General features: G+C 44.6%; 2 protein-coding genes and 1 pseudogene across 2 annotated transcripts in view; all 3 read left to right on the top strand.

Annotated features, from left to right (window-relative positions):
• NUP133 (nucleoporin 133) overlaps positions 1-5,716 on the top strand; it is a 56,905-nt gene extending 51,189 nt beyond the window's left edge. The window contains exon 26 of the mRNA XM_006063055.3: positions 4,963-5,716. Within this exon, the coding sequence (XP_006063117.2) occupies positions 4,963-5,099 (137 nt within the window). The 3' untranslated portion in view covers positions 5,100-5,716. The remainder of the gene's footprint in view (positions 1-4,962) is intronic.
• Positions 5,717-12,611: 6,895 nt separating this feature from the next.
• On the top strand, positions 12,612-15,435 carry ACTA1 (actin alpha 1, skeletal muscle). The gene is made up of 7 exons (XM_006063054.3): positions 12,612-12,768; positions 13,552-13,692; positions 13,798-14,122; positions 14,225-14,386; positions 14,488-14,679; positions 14,775-14,956; positions 15,043-15,435. The coding sequence occupies exons 2-7, from the start codon at positions 13,564-13,566 to the stop codon at positions 15,184-15,186; spliced, it is 1,134 nt and encodes a 377-aa protein (XP_006063116.1). The 5' UTR covers positions 12,612-12,768; positions 13,552-13,563; the 3' UTR covers positions 15,187-15,435.
• Positions 15,436-20,615: 5,180 nt separating this feature from the next.
• LOC123465650 lies at positions 20,616-21,716 on the top strand (annotated as a pseudogene).
• Positions 21,717-24,835: the final 3,119 nt, after the last annotated feature.

Raw genomic sequence — 24,835 nt, 5'->3', positions numbered from 1 at the left:
TTGGTGCTTACATGCCACAGGTTTCACTCTGGATAGAACTGTTGACCTCAGTACTGACCTGGAGGTTTATTTATGAAAAATAGACTCTTGACTACCCCACATTGACAGTAAGTTTAATGAACACTTTTATTTTCGAAGATGAATGAAGAACACAAAGGCAGTTAAGCCATTTCATTGTCAAAAAATAAAAAATTTAAATTAAATAATGGAGATAACAAAAGAAAATATCTTTTGCTTAAAAATACTTGAAATTCAGACAGTTAAAATATATCTCCTAGGCTTTGTCTTTTCTATATTTGGAATTGAAGAAATAACTGGATATGGTTGATTTCTTTGTGCTGTTGAAGAGATTCATTTGGATCCAAATCTGATGCTTTCCATGAAGTTAGTTCTTGTAAAGGTGCCGCTGAACTGAATTGTGGCTAAGTAAGTATATGATACTATTTAAAGTTCACCTGGCAGTTTTTGCTATTTTTAGATTATATATCATAGATGGAAAATGAATAGAAACCTATAATTTTACAAAAAGGATTATAAAGTTTTGACTGAAGGACAAAAACAAGTGGAAACTATTATATGTATTATATAATGATATAATATATATTAATATATATTTATAATGATATATATATATATAACAATACCAAGCCGAAGGCATTTATCTTTGGAATCTTTTTAATAATACGACTTCCATATTATTTACATTTACAAGACTAAATGTTTTTAAAGGGCAGATTCTGGAGGTAAATATAGATAGCTTCCATTGTATTTCATAGACTTGGGCAGCCTAACAATTACTTCAGCTTGTGGGATAAATTTAGCCTGTAGATATATTTAAGTTACCCACCTGGAGCTTTTCAGTTTTTATGTTTTGTTTTTAATATTTATATGCTTCCTTAATATGCTTTTCAGTTTTAAAGTATATTATAATGAGTGAAGTCACTCAGTCATGTCTGACTCTTTGCCACCCCATGGACCCTGCCAGGCTGCTCCATCCATGGGATTTTCCAGGCAAGAGTACTGGAGTAGGTTGCCATAGAGGGAAAAAAAAATGTGTGTCATTGCATGGAATTTAACATTTTCCCTAATTAGTCTCTGGCATTTAATAATTGAGAAGAGCTCCTACAAAAGTCTTATTTTCTATGAGAGAACAGAAAGAGAAATTAAGGAAACAATTCCATTCACCATTGCAACAAAAAGAATAAAATACTTAAGAATAAATCTACCTAAAGAAACAAAAGACCTATATATAGAAAACTATAAAACACTGATGAAAGAAATCAAAGATGATACAGATAGATGGAGAAATATACCATTTCATGGATTAGAAGAATCAATATAATAAAAATTAGTATACTACCCAAAGCAATCTATAGATTCAGTGCAATCCCTATCAAGCTACCAATGGTATTTTTCAGAGAACTAGAACAAATAATTTAACAATTTGTATAGAAATACAAAAAACCTTGAATAGCCAAAGCAATCTTGAGAAAGAGGAATGGAACTGGAGGAATCAACCTGCCTGACTGCAGGCTATACTACAAAGCTACAGTCATCAAGACAGTATGGTACTGACACAAAGAAAAATAGATCAATGGAACAAAATGGAAAGCCCAGAGATAAAACCACGCACCTCTGGACACCTTATCTTTGACAAAGGAGGCAAGAATATACAATGGAGAAAAGACAATCTCTTTAACAAGTGGTGCTGGGGAAACTGGTCAACTGCTTGTAAAAGAATGAAACTAGAACACTTTCTAACACCATACACAAAAATAAACTCTAAATGGATTAAAGGTCTAAATGTAAGACCAGAAACTATAAAATTCCTAGAGGAAAACATAGGCAAAACACTCTCTGACATAAATCATGGCAGGATTCTCTGTTCCACCTCCCAGAGTAATGGAAATAAAAGCAAAAATAAACAAATGGAACCTAATTAAAATGAAAAGCTTCTGCACAATGAAGAAAACTATAAGCAAGGTGAAAAGACAGCCTTCAGAATGGGAGAAAATAATAGCAAATGAAACAACTGACAAAGAATTAATCTCAAATATATACAAGCAACTCCTGCAGCTCAATACCAGAAAAATAAATGACCCAACCAAAAAATGGGCCAAAGAACTAAACAGACATTTCTCCAAAGACATACAGATGTTTAACAAACACATGAAAAGATGCTCAACATCACTCATTATCAGACAAATGCAAATCAAAACCACAATGAGGTACCATTTCACACCAGTCAGAATGGCTGGTATCCAAAAGTCTACAAGCAATAAATGCTGGAGAGGGTGTGGAGAAAAGCTAACCCTCTTACAGTGTTGGTGGGAATGCAAACTAGTACAGTCACTATGGAGAACACTGTGGAGATTCCTTAAAAAACTGGAAATAGAACTGCCATACAACCCAGCAATCCCACTGCTGGGCATACACATGGAGGAAACCAGAATTGAAAGAGACACATGTACCCCAATGTTCATTGCAGTACTGTTTATAATAGCCAGGACATGGAAGCAACCTAGATGTCCATCAGCAGATGAATGGCTAAGAAAGCTGTGGTACATATACACAATGGAATATTACTCAGCTACTATTAAAAAGAATGCATTTGAATCAGTTCTAATGAGGTGGATGAAACTGGAATCTATTATACAGAGTGAAGTAAGCCAGAAAGAAAAACACCAATACAGTATATTAATGCATATATATGGAATTTAGAGAGATGGTAACAGTGACCCTATTGCAAGACAGCCAAAAAAGACACAGATGTAAAGAGCAGAGTTTTGGACTCGGTGGGAGAAGGCGAGGATGGAATGATTTGAGAGAATAGCTTTGAAACATGTATATTATCATATGTGAAATAGATTGCCAGTCCAGTTCGATGCATGAGACAGGGTGCTCAGGGCTGGTGCACTGGGATAACCCTGAGGGATAGGATGGGGAGGGAGGTGAGAGGGAGGTTCAGGATGGGGAACACATGTACACCCATGGCTGATTCATGTCAATGTATGGCAAAAACCACTACAATATTGTAAAGTAATTCAGTTCAGTTCAGTTGCTCAGTCGTGTCCACCTCTTTGCGACCCCATGAATCGCAGCACGCCAGGCGTCCCTGTCCATCACCAACTCCCAGAGTTCACTCAAACTCATGTGCATCAAGTCGGTGATGCCATCCAGCCATCTCATCTTCTGTCATCCCTTTCTCCTCCTGCCCCCAATCCCTCCCAGCATCAGAGTCTTTTCCAATGAGTCAACTCTTCACATGAGGTGGCCAAACTACTGAAGTTTCAGCTTTAGCATCAGTCCTTCCAAAGAAATCCCAGGGCTGATCTCCTTTAGAATGGACTGGTTGGATCTCCTTGCAGTCCAAGGGACTCTCAAGAGTCTTCTCCAACACCACAGTTCAAAAGCATCAATTCTTCGGCACTCAGCTTTCTTCACAGTCCAATTAACCTCCAATTAAAATAGATAAATTTAAAAAAATGTTTTCTGACTTCTCTTAAAAATCGAAAGATTTGCTACACTAGACTGAAATATTAACCTGGTGGCCATCACCTAGAGCCAGTTGAACACTTCCCACTTAGAATGGGGTTGTAAGTTTTTAAGAGAATTGATCTCTAGGAAATGGATATTTTCACAAGTGAAATACTGTTTCAGAGATAAAAAGTCTTTATTGAAAGTGTGTTGATTGTAATGAATGATGTATGAATATTGCAGATTAAGTCTCATAACATTTATTATAAGATTTTTATTGTATAATAACTAAGTACCAAAAATGGTGCTTAGTTATTAGATGATGATGTTAAAATAAAATTTTTAACATCATCACTTAGATGATGTTAAAAATAAACAGTATTTGATTTTGAGAAGCTTGTGGTTATGTGACAGGTTATAAAATGTTACCTTATTAATTTAAAATTATCAAATGAGAAAATTGTATATGCTGTTCTGTAACTACATAGATGCGTATTGGCTTTCCAGGTCCATAGAGGACTGACAAAGGCGTGGTTTCCCTCCTCCTAGTCTCAGAGAGAAACTGCCAGTATGTTAGATACTGCAGATAGCTTTCATGGCAGTGTTCTACTAAATTATTTCCTGAATAGGAGAATATAGAATTGTTGGAAATACTTGTTTTCTTTTTCTTTTTTTTAATTTTTGAAGAATTTTATATGTCTTTTCAAAAATAAATTTGAAATACAAAAGAAAGTTGATCAAAATCAAGGAAAATATATATTACCAAAGTTGACTCTGGAAATTAATTTTAAAAAAATTAAGCGAACCAGTCACCCTAGGAAAAAGCATTAAAAACCAGTTCTCAAATAAGCACCTCTTCAGTCAGGCATTTCTGGAGTTTGGGGAGACCACCCATCCAGGTGAAACAATGGGTTTTTGATCTGGGGGACAGATAAATGTCTGAAAGTCTTTTAAGAAGATATAGTATAACTTTGTCTTCCTTGATAACTCAGGATTCCTGTCTTAACAAATTTTACAGCTGGTTTATAAGCAATCTTTCACTGATACCTTCTGCTTCTTTTACTGTATAGCTGCTTAGAATGCTGTTTGCTTGGTCTTGAAATACTTATTTTCAAGTGATTATTAACTTAAAACTTTCACACTGAAGGAATGGCTTAAGCTTTGGAGAAAAATGAAAATATTGCAGATTGTTTTAAAGACTTTAAATGGAGTGCCTGTTTTGATGGCTCTTTTGACCACTAGAGTCAAACATGTAGCCCAAGTATATAGAACAGTCATGTAGCCCCTACTAAGTGAAGAACATCATATTGTCAGGCCTATGAATATGCCTGGCAAATGGAAGGAATTTAGAACAGAGTATTTTCCAATAGCAGTGACGTTATATTTTAAATAGAAGCACAGGTGTTTCTATCATCGTCATCTTAATTCATTTGAGAATTATGTGAAAATAAAAAAAAAAAAAACTTTCTGTGTTTGTATTTTTAGGCATTCAGCTCAGTGAGTACCTGCCCGAGGTGAAGGAGCTGCTGCAGGCCGACCAGCTGGGAAGTTTGAAGTCCAACCCTTACTTTGAGTTTGTTTTGAAAGCCAATTATGAATACTATGTCCAGGGACAAATGTGACTTTTTCTAAAAATGGTTGTTTTTCCTGAAAATTTGTGTAAGTGTGTCCTTATAAAAACTTTAGACCTTAAACATCTAGAAGTTTGTACAGTTTTATAACATATATTTCTGAGTTTTTTATACTTTATTTGTAAGCTACTACAAAATAGTTGTATGACTGTAGTTTTGGTTTTCAGTTACATGATATTGTTTTTTTCTTCCTCTTTTCCATCGAAGTTTGTCAGTTGTTTTCATACCTACTACCATTCCTTTTTATGTCACTCCATCCAGGGTCCTGGTTCCAGCTTCTTGTATGCAAAGACCACTTCTAGGCTTTGGCTTCTATAACTCTAAACACAGCAAGATGACACTAAGTTGTCTCTGAAATTGCTGTGGCTCTTAGATGTTATGTGCTGCAGAGTGTCTGGAATGTCTGTTTGCTTTTGATGAGGGCCGGGAGCAGAGTCTCTAGTGGGACAAGTGTCACAATTTGCTAGCTTACGATAGACAAGACGAAGTGGGCAATGCAGTGTGAGCTTGATAACTGTTTATTTCATTGGCAAAAATGTCAAATTTTTCTACATAAATAATAGAATATTAGTAAAAATATTTTGGTGAATAAAGCATATTTATGTGGCCTTCTAGTATTCTTACCTGGGAAACCCCATGGACGGAGGAGCCTGGCGGGCTACAGTCCATAAGGTCGCAAAGCGTCTGACACGGCTTAGCAATTAAACCACCACCACCACAACCTATTCAGTCAGCTTCATGCATTTCAGAACGATTTACACTGAATGCCAGCTTCTCCTCAGTCTGTCTACCTAATGTAAGGAGTGAAACCTTTATAGAAACCTTTATGGGTTTTCTTAGTATAGCAACTGATTTAACTGAAAAGTAGTTGTTCTCAAAGCTTCTTTGTCCTGGCCAATGTCATCGTGCAGTTTTTATCTGTCTTTAAATAAAGACGGAGTTGCTGGCATATTCAGGCTTTGGCCCAGTTGAATACTCACTAAACAACTTGCTTCCAGCAGCCGAAAAGGTCAGGAGTTAAATGTGGTGAAGAGTCCGGTTCCTGGCTTCGCAGAGCTCAGCCCTCGTGCCGGCTCCACTGCAGGCTGCAGATGCTGCCTCTGAGCTGCTCGCAGTGGTAACCAGAGGGCAGGGAGGGGCAGCCCGGCCTCTGGCCTCTGTTTGCATTGCCGTGGTGGGGCAGCGTGAGGTCAGGGTGAGGAGTGTCCTAACGCCTCTAGGGGAGTTAGGGAGGGAGAGTTGTCAGATGGCATAAGAAATGGTTGCATTCTTGTGTTAAAGGATGTTGGTTTTAGAGGGACTTAGTTCTTATCCATTGGAGAAGGCAGTGGCACCCCACTCCAGCACTCTTGCCTGGAAAATCCCATGGACGGAGGAGCCTGGTAGGCCGCAGTCCATGGGGTGGCTGAGAGTCGGACACGACTGAGCGACTTCACTTTGACCTTTCACTTTCATGCATTGGAGAAGGAAATGGCAACCCGCTCCATTGTTCTTGCCTGGAGAATCCCAGGGACGGGGCAGCCCAGTGGCCTGCCATCTATGGGGTCGCACAGAGTCGGACACGACTGAAGCGACTTAGCAGCAGCAGCAGCAGTTCTTATCCGTAAGATCCTGTCATGTGACACTGTGCTTTGGGGACACAGGACCGTGCCACCTCCTTGACAGGCAGTGACGGTGACCCTGGCCCACTGACCACAGGGGGTAAAGTGCTGCTCTCACAGCGTGATGGCTGATTTTCTCATTTTGACAGAGAAAAAGGCTCTGCTACCTCTGTCTGTTAAGGATGGCCTTAGCTCTAAGATGGTTGGGGCTTTTAAAAAAGAAACATTGTAACAGTAATAGCATAATTAAAGCCTAAAGATTTTGAGTACTTTTTTTCTTCTAAATTTAAAAAATTTCCACAACATAGTCTTCATCAAAAAATAACTGATTCTTTTACAAACTGAGTAGTTGATAAATTATAACGGTACTATAAAGGTGAGCATGTTTATTAAGGAGACAGAAACAGTTCTGACTTGGAAAAGATTTTCTTTGCTCCTGTCTTTGAACACTACTCAGAAAGTCACAGCTTTTGGCCCCAGTCAAACAATAAGGTTGTGGGTTTGATTGTGAGGAGTGGGCCTTGTGTATTCTCCTGTTTTAGGGATTTGTGAATGTGTCAAGGATTAAGACAGAATTTGAGAATCACAGCAAAGAGACATGCTGCAATTCTTGGTGAGGTAGAAGGCGACTGATACTGATGCCCTTTGTTTTGGCATCTTGTTTTTGAAGAAAATTTTTTAGAAATGGAATTTTGCTTTTTATCTTTGAGGTCTGAATCCTACTTTTCTTGAAGTGCCCATCACCCCCCAAGTACTGGAGGACTCTCTGGGGGAGTCAGGGTGTGTGGCACAGTCCTCCACGTAACTAGACCTGGAGGAGAGCCACACTGTGATGACCTTAGCCTCTCGCCATGCATGGTTATATTTGATAACTACAGAAGTATCAGTGTAGTCCACCTACCTTTACCTGGACAGTTTATTCAAGGAATCCTTCTAGAGAAAACAGCTGTCTATATTCCTATGTAAACGTTAACTCATTGAATACCAAAGTGTATTTTTTACACAGAACCTTATATAATTCTATAAGTTAAAAAATACTGTAGGAAATGTGAAACCTCTCAAAAATATATGGAGGAAAATAAACCCCAGTAATCCCACTAGCCAGAAATAACTTCAGTTACCATTTTGAAATATAGCCTAGATTGTGCATGTATCACATCTTATAACCTATGTATTTTGATGTGAGGTATTATGAGCAACCTAGACAGCATATTAAAAAGAAGAGACATTACTTTGCCAACAAAGGTCCATTTCATCAAGGCTATGGTTTTTCCAGTAGTCATGTATGGATGTGAGAGTTGGACTATAAAGAAAGCAGAGCACCAAAGAATTGATGCTTTTGAACTGTGGTATTGGAGAAGACTCTTGAGAGTCCCTTGGACTGCAAGGAGATCCAACCAGTCCATCCTAAAGGAAATCAGTCCTAAATATTCCTTGGAAGGACTGATGCTGAAGCTGAAACTCCAATACTTTGACCACCTGATGCGAAGAGCTGACTCATTTGGAAAGACCCTGATGCTGGGAAAGATTGAAGGCGGGAGAAGAAAGGGGTGACAGAGGATGAGATGGTTGGATGCCATCACCGACTCCATGGAGATGAGTTTGAGTTAACTCCGGGAGTTGGTGATGGACAGGGAGGCCTGGTGTGCTGTGGTCCATGGGGTTGCAAAGAGTCAGACACGACTGAGTGACTAAACTAACTGACTGATTATGAGCATTTCTATGTATCTTTAGTCCAGTATTTCTCAACCTTCTTTTTCATTATCATTCCTCCTTAGGAGACTTTTTAAGACAATTTTCTTTAGTCACTCTGTTCCCTTCATCCCCACCTCCATGAAAATTTATACCACAGGTATATTGTATATCTTTTTTATGGACCACAGCCTTTGGAGCCACAAATCATTGTAATGTCTAAGATTCTTTTAACCTCCTAAGAACTAACCTTCCCCCCTTCAAGAATGTATGTCTTCAATATTCCTCAAGATACATTTTTTTTTTAATGACTGCCTGACACTTTACCGTATGGCTGTATTATAATTTATTTAACAGATCTCTGTCTCTTAACAGTCTTAAAACACTTGGGTTATTGGTCTTGGGTTGGGTTGGTTTATTTTTTACCACATTAAATAAATACTGGAATAAATCTCTACAAAAATCTTTGTGCATAAAACACATTGGCTTCTCCTGTCTAAGTGCTCAGTGAGCAGCTGTAATGGTTTTTATTGTCCTTCGCTCACCCTTACCACCTCATCCCTCTCACCGCCTCCAAACCCTTTTAGAAGAAAGATAGTGTACCATTGTTTTTTGTGTGTATTCCATGCACCTACCTAGTTTCAACCCTCAAATCAGTCTTAAAGAGTAGGTGGCATCCTCAGTTAAGAAGGCTGATTGCCTCTGGAAGCCACCTGCCCCAGGTCACATAGCCCATCAGAGGGACAGGTACACTCAAATGTTTGTAAAACTTTACTGAAGGGCAACCTTTAAACTGATTTACTACAGCTGACGTGTGGAAGTGGCAAGGGGAGATGCAGTAGAGGGAAGGGGGAGGAATGGCTCTAGTGGAGTCTTCAGTCCCTTAGAGATGACAAAGCAGAGCAAGTCTCAGGCTGAGAAAACCATCAGTAGAAGATCGAAGTCCTCTCTTCCTGATTGCCACAGTTGACTGCACATTTTTAGATGTGTAGCTTAGGAGGACAGCGAATTTGGGTTTTTTCTTTTACCCACTTGGTTGCTGGACTGTTTCTGACTTTGTGTTGCCAGGCAGCCCCCCCTCACTATTTTTTTTTTTTTTTTTTTTTGAGATGACAGGATGGCTGCATGTGAAGCCATGACTTCAAGATGTCTTTGGCTCTTCACTGGAGAAGATCCCTTGAGGATCTGTTAAATTCCAGAACATACCAAGTGTTGGACAAGTTTAGAGGGAGACAGAAGGTAGCCCAACCACTCCTAGGGAAGGGAGAGTCTTCCAAGCCCCTGTGTGTCCCAAGCAGTATGGTACCCAGGACATGTCTGGCTCTTTGGACCTTGGTTTTCTTATGTCTAAAGCTAGTGTAACTAGTACCTGTCTCACGTACCTCCAGATAGCCACAGGATTAATGGAACAATATGAAAACATAAGCATTTTAAAAGTTCATGTCTAAATAGGTCAGAAACCAACAGCACAAGGCTGGGATCCACAAACGGGAAGAGGTGAGGGATGTGGCTGAGGGGATGGGAGGGAGCACATGGGCTGAGCTGTGGCAGATGGGCCTGTCAGATGATCGAGCTGCAGCTGCCCCTGCAAACCTGGAAGCAGGAGTTCTCCTCTGAGCATAGCTTGCATGGCTGACCTTTCCAGGGTCACTCTCAAAAGGCTGTGCAGGCAGTGACCCGCTTACTCAGACGCAAGGCACTGGGTTGATCCCCAGAGCGTACATGTATGGAGACTGCCTTCCACCTGCTCCTCGGGCCATTCCTGAGCCAATGAGAGTTCAACCACCCCAGAGTGGCCCTCCAGGACTGTTTCAACCAGCCTGACCCGGGGCAGAGAACAGACATGCCAACTGGTGTTCTTAGGGCCCACCTCCCCAGGGTTTGCTGTACCATCAGGTCTCTGCTAGCTTGTGAGTGCTTGATTCATAGCTTTTCATGTGTGTTCAAATCTAACAGACCCTGAGCTTACAAAAGCCTGATTCATAGCTTTGCATGTGTGTTCAAATCTAACAGACCCTGAGCTTACAAAAACTTGCACTGAGAAGAGTTGCACTGAGCAAGAGTTTTGAAAAATACAACCTCCTTCCCCTTTAAGATGTCAACAAGTTCTTAGGTATTCAGTAAATGACATACTTCATTACATTTACATATTCAGTAAATGACTACCTTCAAGACCAAAATTGAAGCTATTCCCCTTACACTGTATACAGAGTGCATTTGCCACATTGTTTTTCCCTAGTGTCTCCATGTCCCACTGCCACAGCAGGACACAAGGTGTTGAAATGTAGTTCTGTCCAGTATTCATTCATTCTCTAATTTAAAAAGCTGAATATGAAGGCACGGTGGCTTTATACACATTAGAGACCCCATACTAACTCCCTAGTTTGTAATTGACTTTGGTCATTTTTAGGAAGGTCTGCAGTAGTGTGCCGGAGAAGGCAATGGCAACCCGCTCCCGTACTCTTGCCTGAAAAATCCCATGGATGGAGGAGCCTGATGGGCTGCAGTTCACGGGGTTGCTAGGAGTTGGACACGACTGAGCGACTTCACTTTCACTTTTCACTTTCATGCATTGGAGAAGGAAATGGCAACCCACTCCAGTGTTCTTGCCTGGAGAATCCCAGGGACAGGGGAGCCTGGTGGGCTGCCGTCTATGGGGTCGCACAGAGTCGGATACGACTGAAGCGACTTAGCAGCAGCAGCAGTAGTGTGCAGCTGGGGAGGAGGGTTTCCTATATGCTTTTATATCCCTCTTCGAGGACCCACACCTGTCCCAGTTGCTGAGTTCCACCACCGAGTTCCTATTCTGGGAACACTTGAGTACATCAGAAAAATGAGTGGTTCCATTCTGGCTCACACCACATCACTGATGCACCCCTTAAAGCATGTCCCTGAGTTCATTGCAGAAAATTGTTCCTCCTTGTACCTTCCACAGCAAGGTTAGAACTGTTCCCCTCAGGGGAAAAAACAGTGAGAAGCACCAACTTAATAACCTCCTCTGACCCCTACTCCACCTTTACCATAAGTAGATCCAAATCCTTCTAGAAAATCAGAAAGACAGATCCCCGTGTATCAGCGGTATAAATAGAACCGCTCCGCAGGCTCTGGTGGACGGTGACTCTCCAAGGTGGATTGGGAATCAGCTGGCCTTGGCTGGGCATCACCCTCTAAATATAACGATGAGTTTGTTCAGCCTTTGCAGAAGGGAAAGGTTTGCCCATCCTAGAGCACGATGCCCTTGTCCTCTTTACAGGGAGGAGAGACGGTTGAGGCTTCATCTAGTAAGAGCACCTCTCAGTTCCCACCCTAGGGCTATGACCCTTGCCTTTCCTCCCCAGGACTGGGAAGTCGGTGAGCCCCGCCAAGGATGCGGGAGTAGGGTGCTCAGCTCGGCCTGCCATACTCCAGAGCCGGCCAGTTAGTCACTCAACTTCACTCCCTTTAGGAGCTCCCGAGCCCACAACATGTCCCCGAGACGGGCAGCTCTGGGGGTCCTGGCTCGGTGCCAGAGGCTGCGAGAGCCGCTGCGGGGCCTGTGCCGGGAGCCCAGCGCCTCCTCCCCGACTCTCCACAGTTGTCCTCGCGACAGCTGCGCGCCCGCCGGCCGCCGGTGATCCTCTCCGTTGGGGGTGGGGGCCGACGGTGTCAGCCCTCTGGATTGGGGAGCTCGGGGTTGGGGGAGAGACCGAGTTCGCTGGGAGTCTTGGGGGAGGGATCGCCTGCCTCCCCTGCCCGGGACTCCGGGAGTGACTCCATCTCCGGTCCTCTTGGCCCCACCACTAGGATATAGAGTCCTCCTCGGTGGAGTTACACTTAAGGAGTTGGAGGTGGGGGGTAGGGGTAAAGAACCCGAAGAAGAGGTGAAATGTGGGCGCACCTTCCCGAGGCTCCGAGAACACCGAATGCCCGGGGGCGGGGCGGCTGCGGACAGGTGCAGCCCGGGCGCAGGCTCACTGGCGCACCCCGAACACTCGGTGACCCTCGCCGCACCCCAGCCCCTCCGCCAGGCAACTGGGCGGGGTCGGGAGGGGCGGACCAGCGGGCAGACACTCCATATACGGCCCGGCCCGTGTTACCTGGGCTCAGGCCAGGCCTCTCCTTCTTTGGTCAGCGCAGGGGACCCGGGCGGGGACCCAGGCCTTGAACTGGTCGGGGGAGGGGGCTCTAGTGCCCGACACCCAAATATGGCTCGAGAAGGGGAGCGACATTCCTGCGGGGCGGCGCGAGGGGAGCGCCCGAGGGCTATATAAAACCTGAGCAGGGGGACGAGCGGCCACCGCAGCGGACAGCGCCGAGAGAAGTCTCGCTTCCTTCCCACGGTGACCGGGACCGGAGCCGGAGAGCCGCAGGTGTAGCCACCCGCCCAGGTAGGCAGGGACGGGGTGGGGACAGAAGGACGTGCCCCACCGCCGCAGCCTGGAGAACTCCAGGCAGAGCGCGGCCCCCTCACTGCATCAGCCCCAGCCCCGCGTCCTGTGAGCCGCGCCTCTGGCCCGAGTCACGTGTGCTTGAAAGAAGAGACAGGGAGCCGGGTCCTTTGGAAAGATCTCCAAATTTATTCCCAGCCCTTTGGGGCAGCTCTCCTTGACACTTCGTGCGTGCCGAGGTAGATGAAAGGTTTTGCTTTAGTCCTCCCCAGGGCAGTTCCTTCCCAACAGAACCAAAGGACAGTAGAAGGGACAATTTCCCCTGGCTCGCCATCAGTTCCAAGGGCGCTTCGGCTGTGAGTCTGAAGTGCCATGGAGGTCCAAAATAAGCCATTCGTGTCCTGGTGGAGTGCCCAAGCCCTTTCCACGGCGTCTCCTTCCACCCTCACAGTGGCCCAGAAATCAGGGTTAGCGGACCTTGACCCCCATGAGATGCCAGGGAGGGGCGGAGAGGGCGGTGCCTGCAGCGAAGGCAGAGAAGTCTAGGGTCTGTGTGTCCTGAGTTCCCAGATGGAGAAACGCTCTCTGTGGTCTCCTCGCAGCAGAGCTCCCATCAGCGAAGCTCTGCCGGCGCGGCTTTGATTGCTTCCCCCGCAGGATGGCGCCGGGCTGGGGGCTGGAGGCTGGAGGTGTCCAAAGGTCCCCGGGGAGGGAGGGCGCTCGAGCCAGCGGGGCCTCTTGCCTGAAACACTGAGCGTCTCCATGGCATTCCTGTCCTTGCAGAAACCAGATACCATGTGTGACGAAGACGAGACCACCGCCCTCGTGTGCGACAATGGCTCTGGCCTGGTGAAAGCCGGCTTCGCCGGCGACGACGCCCCTAGGGCCGTGTTCCCGTCCATCGTGGGCCGCCCTCGTCACCAGGTCAGGCTGCCAGTTCCCGGAGGGAGCCTGGCCGGGTCCCCACGCGGCCTAGCCCCGCTCCACTGGGAACCTCGGTAATTAGAGCTTGGTATATCCGCTCCGCAGGGCGTCATGGTGGGCATGGGGCAGAAAGATTCCTACGTGGGCGACGAGGCGCAGAGCAAGAGGGGTATCCTGACTCTCAAGTACCCCATTGAGCACGGCATCATCACCAACTGGGACGACATGGAGAAGATCTGGCACCACACCTTCTACAACGAGCTCCGCGTAGCCCCCGAGGAGCACCCCACCCTGCTCACCGAGGCCCCCCTCAACCCCAAGGCTAACCGCGAGAAGATGACCCAGATCATGTTTGAGACCTTCAACGTTCCGGCCATGTACGTGGCCATCCAGGCCGTGCTGTCCCTCTACGCCTCCGGCCGTACCACCGGTGAGAGCCCAGAAGCCCCCGCCCCGTCTTCCCGAAAGCCTTGCCCCTCCCCGAGCGCCTAGCAGAGCCCAGCCGCTCATCCTCGACCCTACCCTCGCGCAGGTATTGTGCTGGACTCCGGCGACGGCGTCACCCACAATGTGCCCATCTATGAGGGCTACGCGCTGCCGCACGCCATCATGCGTCTGGACCTGGCTGGCCGCGATCTCACCGACTACCTGATGAAGATCCTCACCGAGCGTGGCTACTCCTTCGTGACCACAGGTGCGCGGCGCCCCGGGCTCCCCAGGCGGGCGGGCCGACAGACTGTGCGCTGTCCCTGGGACCCCGCGCTGAGGGCTCCTCTCCCGTCCCGCTCCCCGCAGCCGAGCGCGAGATCGTGCGCGACATCAAAGAGAAGCTGTGCTACGTGGCCTTGGACTTTGAGAACGAAATGGCCACCGCCGCCTCCTCCTCCTCCCTGGAGAAGAGCTACGAGTTGCCCGACGGTCAGGTCATCACCATCGGCAACGAGCGCTTCCGCTGCCCGGAGACGCTCTTCCAGCCCTCGTTCATCGGTGAGCCCCGGGCACCCTCCATCCGGCCAGTGCCAGCCCCGCGGGCCCCCCGGGCTTCCCGCCCTCTGTCTCACGCTCCCCTCCGTGGCCCCCAGGCATGGAATCGGCGGGCATCCATGAGACCACCTACAACAGCATCATGAAGTGCGACATCGACATCAGGAAGGACCTGTATGCCAACAACGTCATGTCTGGAGGCACCACCATGTACCCGGGCATCGCCGACCGCATGCAGAAGGAGATCACCGCCCTGGCCCCCAGCACCATGAAGATCAAGGTGGGTGGCGCCCTCCCCCAAGCCCCTTCCTGTGAGGGGCTCCCCGGCCGCGACCGCGCGCCTGACAGGTCCTCTCTGTCTTACAGATCATCGCCCCACCTGAGCGCAAGTATTCCGTGTGGATCGGTGGCTCCATCCTGGCTTCGCTGTCCACCTTCCAGCAGATGTGGATCACCAAGCAGGAGTACGACGAGGCCGGCCCCTCCATCGTCCACCGCAAATGCTTCTAGACGCCTCTCCGACAGCCGCGACTTCTCCCCAGGACGACAAATCTGCTCGCGGCGCAGGCGGCTGACCTCGAGCCACCGCGCAGCAGCTGCTCTCCAACCATCAGCGTTGCCGCTGCCGCAAACTGACACACTGTTTATAATGTGTACATACATTGTTTACCTCATTTTGTTATTTTTAAAACGAAGCTCTGTGGAAGGAAATGGAAAACTTGAAGCATTAAACTCAGCCGTTCTGTTTTGCTGCGTAAAGTTGTCTGTTGTGTTTATTTGCGGGGGCGGGGAGCTGTGGGGATAGGGGAGTAAAAGGGACTCCGTCTTCCTCCGTCACTTTTCACAATACTCTAAATGAGTGCAGACCTTACAAGGCCGTGAGTTAAGTCTTCCGCAGCTCACTGCCCTCCCTTCTGGCTCAGATCTATTCCTCAGACTGGCACCTGCGCCGTGGCCCGACTTGACCTCTGGCGTGTCCCCTGTGCAGGGCTATCTGCCGGAGGCGCCGCGGCGGTGCTCGGGTGGCCAGGGCGCGCCTCCGGCAGGGCGCTGACCGTGGTGCTGGCCTGGGGTCCCGAGCGCAAAGCGCGCTCCCGCTCCACCCGCGGCGGGCGAGGCCTTAGTGAAGCCGGGTTCCCTCCTCGATCTGAGATCTAAACTGAAAAGTGTGCGTTCTGCATTTGAGGAACCAGTTCTCCTTTGTTAAGTGAAGTTAACCACTTCTCGGGAAGGCCTTTGCTTCGTCTGGGTGACGAAGCGCCCTTTCCAGAGTGGGGAGGGGAAGGAGCCGCGCCCAGAGGTGGGAGGAGGCGAGAAAGGACCAAGTGAACGCTCCAAAAGAAGGACAGAGCGGCCTCAGCGGGGACAGGCGCGGGGGGCGGGCCAGCGAGGAAATGCCTTCAGGGAAGGAAGCGGAGATAGTGCTGAGCAGAGGTCAGCAACGAAGAGGAAACAACCCTACTCCACTCCTGCAAAGTCTGAAAGGCACAACACAAAGGAACAGTTTGTATTTCTGAGAGAACAGGGCATCTATACATTTTAAAGTAGTCTAATGTTTCCTCGGAGAAGGCAATGGCAACCCACTCCAGTATTCTTGTCTGGAAAATCCCATGGACGGAGGATCCTGGTAGGCTGCAGTCAAAATTCCTGGGAAAAGTGTTTCCTAAATGAAATAGATTCTGACTCAAAGAAGGTAATACACTCATTCAGAAATATGTTTATAAGAATTCACAATACAGCTATATCATATGCCACCTTGCCACATTTATTCTCTCCTTTTATGGCCCATTGAGAAGCTTCAGGAATCATTGAAGCTTCCAAGGTAGGAATACTGCCAAACCCAGATATCAAGAGAACCAGTCATTCAGTAGAACTTAGGATTTTAATAAAACAAGTATATGATACCAAATCCATTGAAAACTACCTATCTACCCGGGGTGGACAAAGGTTTAAAAAAATGGTCTAAATTCTAGTTTTTCAGAGGAACCCAACTTTTACTGAAAAATATCAGAATTACATGAGTAAGCTAACTGGCAGTTTAAGTCTTTTTTTTTAAAGCCAAAACCCAGGTCTCTTAATTAGAATTTTAGTAAGAAATTTAAGGCAGTAATCACACATTTCTCCTGTGATCATAATCATCAAGTGACTGACAGAAGTTTTCCTCCTGCCTCATCTTTGACAGTTTTCTTCTCCTAAAAGCATGTACAAAATTTAGAAATTGTGTGGTTCCACTGGAAGTGTGCCAAATGACCTTTCCTCTTCTGGTACTTCTTTAAAAAGAAATAAGCATCACATATTTCATTAGTGTTCTGTATCTTTCCTTCTCTCAAGTAGTTTGTGATTATAGTTATTTGGTAAATTGTGTTACTTAAATTAGACCTGAGAGAAGATTTTTGGTGTGGTGTAGTAAATATATATATTCCCTGGGTGGAATAGGCTTCCCTTGTGGCTCAGGAGTAAAGAATCTGCCTGTAATTCAGGAGACAAGGGTTAGAGCCCTGAGTCAAGAAGAAGATCCCCTGGAGAAGGAAATGATAACCCACTCCAATATTCTTGCCTGGAAAATCTTATGGACAGAGTCACCTGGTGGGCTACAGTCCCGTGGGGCCCCAGAAAGAGTCAGACACAACTTATCCACTAAACATCTATATATATGTATAACACTATACATATAAAATGCACATGCCTACTGTGTATAGAACACATACACATCTCTGTGCTGGGAGAGGAGAGAAAGAACTATTTCCAGCAGCACTAAGTGTGTTTGCAGTAGGAAGAAGTGAGAAGCTGCTGTGTGGCAACAGTGTACTCACACCAGAGGGAATAGTGTTATGGCTGATTTCCCACTGAGAAGCCATCTCAGAGCTCCAATTTTTGGACCTGTGAGAGAATTGAAAACAACAAAAAAACTTTCTGATGATCACTTATGGTGTGTCTCCTTAGACTTGGTAAGTCTTATCAGGGATCTAACTGCAGTTATTTTCCTCTATCAAAATAAATTGCCACAATTTTTATTCACACCAAATCTATTTTACTGGTGCTCAGTTGAAGAAACAAGAGACAAAGAAGAAAATGAGAGGAGAGGATATGTCAGGATTGAAAAGAAGGATTAGACTGAGTGGGAAAAAATAGAAGAATCTGGGATTGGAGTACACCTAGGTTTTATAACTTAAACCATTGGAAGTTATTAATATAAGTAGACCATGGACTGTCAGGGTACCTCCTAGATGCATTAATTCCTGAATTATTCCCAGATATGACAGAACCCATAAGGGGATTCATGAAATGTTTTATTGACCATCTACTATGTGCAAGGTGTGGTTCCCTCCTGCTAAGATGTGATTCCCTCCTGGGAGTTTGCTGTCAACTACCCCGCCATCACCGGGCACCGATGCCTTGACTTGGATCACCATAAGACTTGTTGGAGGAGCTGGCGGGAAACGGGGAGGCTACCCTGGAGCATGACCACTGGATGCTGTGGACTTCTGACTGCTTTGCTCTCACCACCACCAGGCTGGCTTCCCTCCCACACAGCATTGTCCTCTGACAGGCTGGATGGTTCCAAATATAGATTCTTGTGGGAAAACATCCCCCATTGTACTGGAGAAGGACATAGAGTACGGCCCCCTCTCATCCAGCAGTACCTCTGCCCTGAGGACAGAAGGCAGAGAGGGCTCAGGCCATAGACCAGCCCTGCCTCTGAGGGCACTCGTGTGGCCAGCCCACCTGCATGCTTTTCTCCTTTTCTGTCTTGCCTCATTTGTCATTTCTATTTTCTCTCTGCCTGGTACTGTCCTTGGAAGTTATCCCCTTTAGCTCTGTTGATATGTCACAGTTCATTTGGGGAGTTTCCACAAGCTGATGCTCTGTGTCTGGGCTGCAGCTCAGAGAGAAGCTGAAAAGATTTGCTTTGATGGCACTCTGGTGAGGTGGGCAGCATGGTGATTCCCAGGACTCTGGGTCCACTTGCATCCTTGTCACCTACAATCAGAGCCACTCCTCCAAGCAGGCCCAGGGCTGCAACTTCTGGAATTGGCATAGGGTGGCAAAAGCAGCTGGAGGTTAGCCAACATGAATGAGCAGCAAGGACCCCTCATTAAGGGTGGCTCTGTTGCTGGGTGCAGAGTCCTGAGCCTCTTGCTTGACCCTGCCTCTGCTTGTAAGTTTCTTAATGGCTTATCCTGATGAAACACAACAGGACCCTATGGAGTCTTCCTAGAACAGACACCACCCTCTCCACCACATGTTATCTGCCTGCCTCTTGTCTGTAGAAAAAACTTCAGCCAAAGAACAAATTTAATAAGAGAAGTGAGAAATTGCAGAAGCAAAGAAGGTAGTCAAACAGGATGGTATAATGATAATCATTTAGTTCAGTTCAATCACTCAGTTGTGTCTGACTCTTTGGGACCCCATGAATTGCAGCACGCCAGGCCTCCCTGTCCATCACCAACTCCCGGAGTTCATTCAAATTCACATCCATTGAGTCAGTGATGCCATCCAGCCATCTCATCCTCTGTCGTCCCCTTCTCCTCCTGCCCCCAATCTCTCCCAGCATCAGAGTCTTTTCCAATGAGTCAACGCTTCACATTAGGTAGCCAAAGTACTGGAGTTTCAGCTTTAGCATCATTCCTTCCAAAGAACACCCAGGACTGATCTCCTTCAGAATGGACTGGTTGGATCTCCTTGCAGCCCAAGGGACTCTCAAGAGTTTTCTCCAACACCACAGTTCAAAAGCATAAGTTCTTCAGTGCTCAGCTTTCTTCACAGTCCAACTCTCACATCCATACATGACCACTGGAAAAACCATAGCCTTGACTAGGTGGACCTTTGTTGGCAAAGTAATGTCTCTGCTTTTGAATATACTATCTAGGCTGGTCATAACTTTCCTTCCAAGGAGTAAGCGTCTTTTAATTTCATAGCTGCAATCACCATCTGCAGTGATTTTGGAGCCCAGAAAAATAAAGTCTGACACTGTTTCCACTGTTTCCCCATCTATTTCCCATGAAGTGATGGAACCAGATGCCATGATCTCAGTTTTCTGCATGTTGAGCTTTAAGCCAACTTTTTCACTCTCCTCTTTCACTTTCATCAAGAGGCTTCTTAGTTCCTCTTCACTTTGTGCCCATAAGGGTGGTGTCATCTGCATATCTGAGGTGATTGATATTTCTCCCGGCAATCTTGATTCCAGCTCGTGCCTCTTCCAGCCCAGCGTTTCTCTGATGTACTCTGCATATAAGTTAAATAAGCAGGGTGACAATATACAGCCTTGACATACTCCTTACCCTATTTGGAACCAGTCTGTTGTTCCATGTCCAGTTCTAACTGTTGCTTCCTGACCTGCATATAGGTTTCTCAAGAGGCAGATCAGGTGGTCTGGTATTCTCTTCTCTTTCAGAATTTTCCACAGTTTATTGTGATCCTCACAGTCAAAGGCTTTAGTCAATAAAGCAGAAATAGATGTTTGTCTGGAATCATTAAACAAAGTCAAAGACTTTAGGTCCTCCTTAAGGATTATAGGTAATAGTCTGAGCCATGTTCTGTGAGCTGTCTTATAGATACTGAAACTCCCAGCAGGTGGAAGAAGTTAACTACATGATGACCAGACTGTGGCCATGACATAAGCTGCCACAATTCCAAGTAATGGGTACAAATTGACCCTGGAACCAAAGATGAACTGTACTGAAAACAATCAAGATGACCCTGATCAGACCACTGCATGACTGATTTCAAGATGACCATCGGACCCTGTTGTGCTGTTTCTGCATGTATTAGATTGGTGCAAAAGTAATTGCAGTTTGGCATTGTTGAAATTTGCTAATATTGGAATACATCCTTAAATAAATGTAGTTATATTACATACCATTTTAATGTGCATTTCTTGCTCTATGTTTTTTGCTAATGACTTACTACTTTCTTTTATTTTATATGTATTTTAGACTATGGAAATGATGTTAGACAAAAAGAAAATTTGAGTGATTTTCTTATTTGAGTTCAAAATGCATCATAAAGCAGGAGAGACAACTTGCAACATCAGCAATGCGTTTGGCCCAGGAACTGCTAACAAATGTACAGTGCATTGGTGGTTCAAGAAGTTTTGCAAAGGAGATGAGAGCCTTGAAGATGAGCACAATGGCCAGCCATTGGAAGTTGACAAACAACAGTTGAGAGCCATTGTTGAAGCGGATCCTCTTACAACTACATGAGGAGGTGCCAAAGAACTCAACGTTGACCATTTGGTCATTTGGCATTTGAAGCAAATTGAAAAGGTGAAAAAGTTCAATAAGTGGATGCCTCATGAGCTGACTATAAATAAAAAAAAAATCATCATTTTGAAGTGTCATCTTCTCTTATCCTGCACAACAACAATGAACCATTTCTCAATTGGATTGTGACGTGCAATGAAAAGTGGATTTTATATGACAACCGGCAATGACTAGCTCAGTGATTGGACCAAGAAGAAGCTTCAAAGCACTTCCCAAAGCCAGACCCTTTTAGCACCATAAAAGCGATCATAATCACTATTTGGTTATCTGCTGATCCACTAGAGCTGACCCACTGTGACACTGGATCAGCAGACCAGTATCAGCAGTGGATCAGCTGGTCCACTACTGCTGATCTGACCCACTACAGCTTTCTGAATTCTGGTGAAACCATTACACCTGAGGAGTACGCTCAGGAAATCAATGAGCTGCACTGAAAACCGCAATGCCTGCAGCCAGCATTGTTCAACAGAAAGGGCCCAATTCTTTCCCACAATAACACCCAACCGTACATTCCACAAGCAATGCTTCAAAAGTTGAACAAATTGGGCTACAAAGTTTTGCCTCATCTGCCATATTCACCTGACTTCTCGCCAGCGAACTACTACGTCTTCAAGCATCTCAGAGGCTTTTTGCAGGGCAAACACATACACAAGCAGAAGGAGGCAGAAAATGCTTTCCAAGAGTGCATCAAATCCCAAGGCTCAGATTTTTATGCTACAGGAATAAACAAACATTTCTTGTTGGAAAAAATGTGCTGATTATAATGGCTTTGATTAATAAAGATGTGTTTGAGCCTAGTTGTAATGATTTAAACTTCAAGGTCCAAAGCTGAAATTGCTTTTGCACCAACCTAATAACCTCTCCCTCTGCCTGTGCATCCCTGAAGCTCCCTTTCAAAGCTCTTGCCATCTGATTGGCAGGGGGATTGGCCTTTGGATATGAGTGTGCTTTCTCTGCAGGTCGCAGGCCTCCAGAATAAAGCAAGCTTTTCTTTCTACTACACTTGCCTCTGAAATATTAGCTTTCGATGATGAGCATCAGACTGCAGTTCAGTAGCACTGATACTAAACAGTTTCTGGGGGTGGTGACCACATGAAAGAAAGACTGTGAAATGTGCAAAAGTGATGTTGTAGTTCTCAGAGGTGCCCGTGGAACCAGGATTGCCTTTCACATGACAGTCACTGGGGTTTCCTAAGCATTATTCCCATGTAGAGAGTTCTGGTCACTGGACCAGAGGAGCTGGCCTTGGGAGTAGTGGTCACTCTACATCATGAGCCAAGGGGGCCACAGTACCCCTGGATCCTTGTCCACCCCATCCTTCCTAATTTCCTTTACAAGATCTGTACTAAGTTCCTGTAACAAGTTACCACAAGCTAGGTGGCTTAAAACAATAGGAATTATTATGTTTTCCCCAGAGTTCTGAGTGCTAGAACCCCAAATCTGAGTTTTCTCCTTTTGAGGTCTCTCTCCTTGGCTTCCAGAAGCCTCTTCCCTCTCGCCACGGGGATGTCCACACTTCCTCATAATATAACATTCTGAAAAAAATAAAATACCCTGTCTCCAAATACAGTCACATTCTGAGATCCTGGGAGCTAGGACTTCAGCATATGAATTTGGGGTGGTGATGACGCAGTTCAGTCCACAATAGGGGCAGCAATTTAGCCCACTATAGAAGAGGTTACCGTTAATGTGTCATTCTATTAGTCTATGCATCACTTATGTTAATATTGTATCTGGTGCTGCATGAAGAACTTTAAAACACATTAGCTCATTTATCTTTTAAGGTAGCTAGGATAGCGATTATTATTCTGCTTTTATAAATGATAATAGTAAGGTCTCAAGACTCAATGACTTGCCCAAGTTTATAAACAGTTTATAAATTAAGTTTATAGATTAGTCAAAGTAGCAGAGCAAAGACTTTTGTAATTCCTGACTTTATTATTTTCTTTTTTTAAACTATTCATTTTCAATTTTGATGTACCCTTATATTTTATTTTATTACCCTTATATTTTGTATATATTTCTTGTAAATAGCATAAGGTTGAATAGTGTTTCTAGCCTGACAATTTTGTCTTTTAATTGAGAGTTTTTCACTTTGTTCATTTTATTTAATGTGATTACTGGCATATTTAGGATTAAAACTATCATTTTACATTAGCCCACCCTGTTAAAAATCTAAAATTAATCAATATTTTTACCCTCTTTGTGACAGTGGGAAAGTCGCTCAGTCATGTGTGACTCTTTGCAACCCCATGCAATAGTCCATGGAATTTTCTAGGACAGAATTCTGGAGTGAGTAGCCATTCCCTTCTCCAGCAGATCTTCCCAACCCAGGGATTGGACCAAGGTGTCCCGTATTGCAGACAGATTCTTTACCAGCTGAGCCACCAGGGAAGCCCAAGAATACTGGAGTGGGGAACCTATCCCTTTTCCAGGGGATCTTCCTAACTCATGAATCGAACCAGAGTCTCCTTGATTGAAAGTGGATTCTTTACCAGCTGAGCTACCAGGGAAGCCACACAGGGACACTTTGAGGGCTGCTAATTCATCTATTTGCTTTCCTTCTGATTTGTCACATATTTTATTCTATCTTTATAAACCCCTATGTATGATTATTTATCATACATCAGTCATGGTTTTAACCTTCTCAAAGACTGTAATTGTTTTATAGAGTTGAGGTTCCCTTGTATATTATTAATTTTTTCTACTCATTTCTTCTTCCTATGGGTCCCTCCCAAGGGAGATTATTTCCCTTATGACAGAAGCACAGTCTTTGGAATTTCCTTTCACGATAAAGTGTTGGTTGCAAATCTTTCCATTTTTGTTTGCTTATTTACTTATGTTCTTATTTCTCCCTCATTTTTAAAGGACATGTTTTCCCTAATATACAATTTCAGGATAATGGTTGTTTCTTTGTTGTAATGAAGATGACATTTCGCTGCCCTCCAAGCGCCATCATTTTGTTGAAAAGTCAGCAGTTAGTCTAGACCTTCTTTGAGGGAATTGCATTTCCCTTGCCCCACATTCCAGCTTAATATTTTTTTCTCTTTGTCTTTGATATTCTGCAGTTTCTCTATTTTGTACCTAAAGGTAGGTTTCTTTTTACTTATCTTGAGCTTTTGAATATGTGGATTCCTGTCTTTCAACAGGTTTGGGAAATTATCAGCCTGTGTTTCTTCAAATATTGCCTCAATTCCATTTTTTCTCTCCTCTCATTCTGAAGAATTGACAGATTGGGCTTCACCAAAATTAAAATAGTTATTCATCAAATAACACAACTAAGAAAATGAACATTCAAACCACACACTGGCAAAACATGTATCTGACAAAGGATTGGTGTCCAGGCTATATAAAAATCTAAAATTCAATAACAAAGACTAAAATGCAATAAAATGGGCAAAATATTTTTAACAGACACTTCACAAAAGAACATAAATGGATGATAAAATAAGCATATAATCATGCTCATTACAATGGCTATTGTAACAAATAGAACAAAATAACAAGTAGTGGCAAGAATATGGAGAAATTAGAATTCTCATGCATTGCTAATGATAATGTAAAATGGTATGGCCACTATGGAAAATGTTATGGCAATTTCTAAAAAAATTAATGTTAGAATTACCATCAGACATGGCAATTCTACTTCTGAATATATACTCTAAAAAAATAAAAGTCAGGGATTCAGAGTTATTTACACACCCATATTCATTGCAACATTATTCCCAATAGGCAAAAGCTCTGTTAACAGAGGACTAGGTAAACGAAGTGTGGTGTATATGTACAATGGAATATTATTTACTCTTAAAAGGGAAGGAGATTCTGACCTTATAGCATGGATGAGACATTACGCTAAGAGAAGTAAGCCAGTAACAAAAGAACAAATATTATACTAT

This window comes from Bubalus bubalis, chromosome 4 (assembly GCF_019923935.1).
Source record: "Bubalus bubalis isolate 160015118507 breed Murrah chromosome 4, NDDB_SH_1, whole genome shotgun sequence".
NCBI classification, from domain to species: Eukaryota; Metazoa; Chordata; class Mammalia; order Artiodactyla; family Bovidae; genus Bubalus; species Bubalus bubalis.
Note: the sequence above shows the minus strand (reverse complement) of the source record. Positions and strands in the feature narration are given on the sequence as shown.

Excerpts from the sequence above, each read along its gene's own strand:
- ACTA1 (XM_006063054.3), top strand. The coding sequence starts at position 13,564 with ATGTGTGACGAAGACGAGACCACCGCCCTCGTGTGCGACAATGGCTCT. Across the intron at positions 14,123-14,224 it reads CGCCTCCGGCCGTACCACCG|GTATTGTGCTGGACTCCGGC; the intron begins GTGAGAGCCCAG and ends ACCCTCGCGCAG. Across the intron at positions 14,387-14,487 it reads CTACTCCTTCGTGACCACAG|CCGAGCGCGAGATCGTGCGC; the intron begins GTGCGCGGCGCC and ends CGCTCCCCGCAG.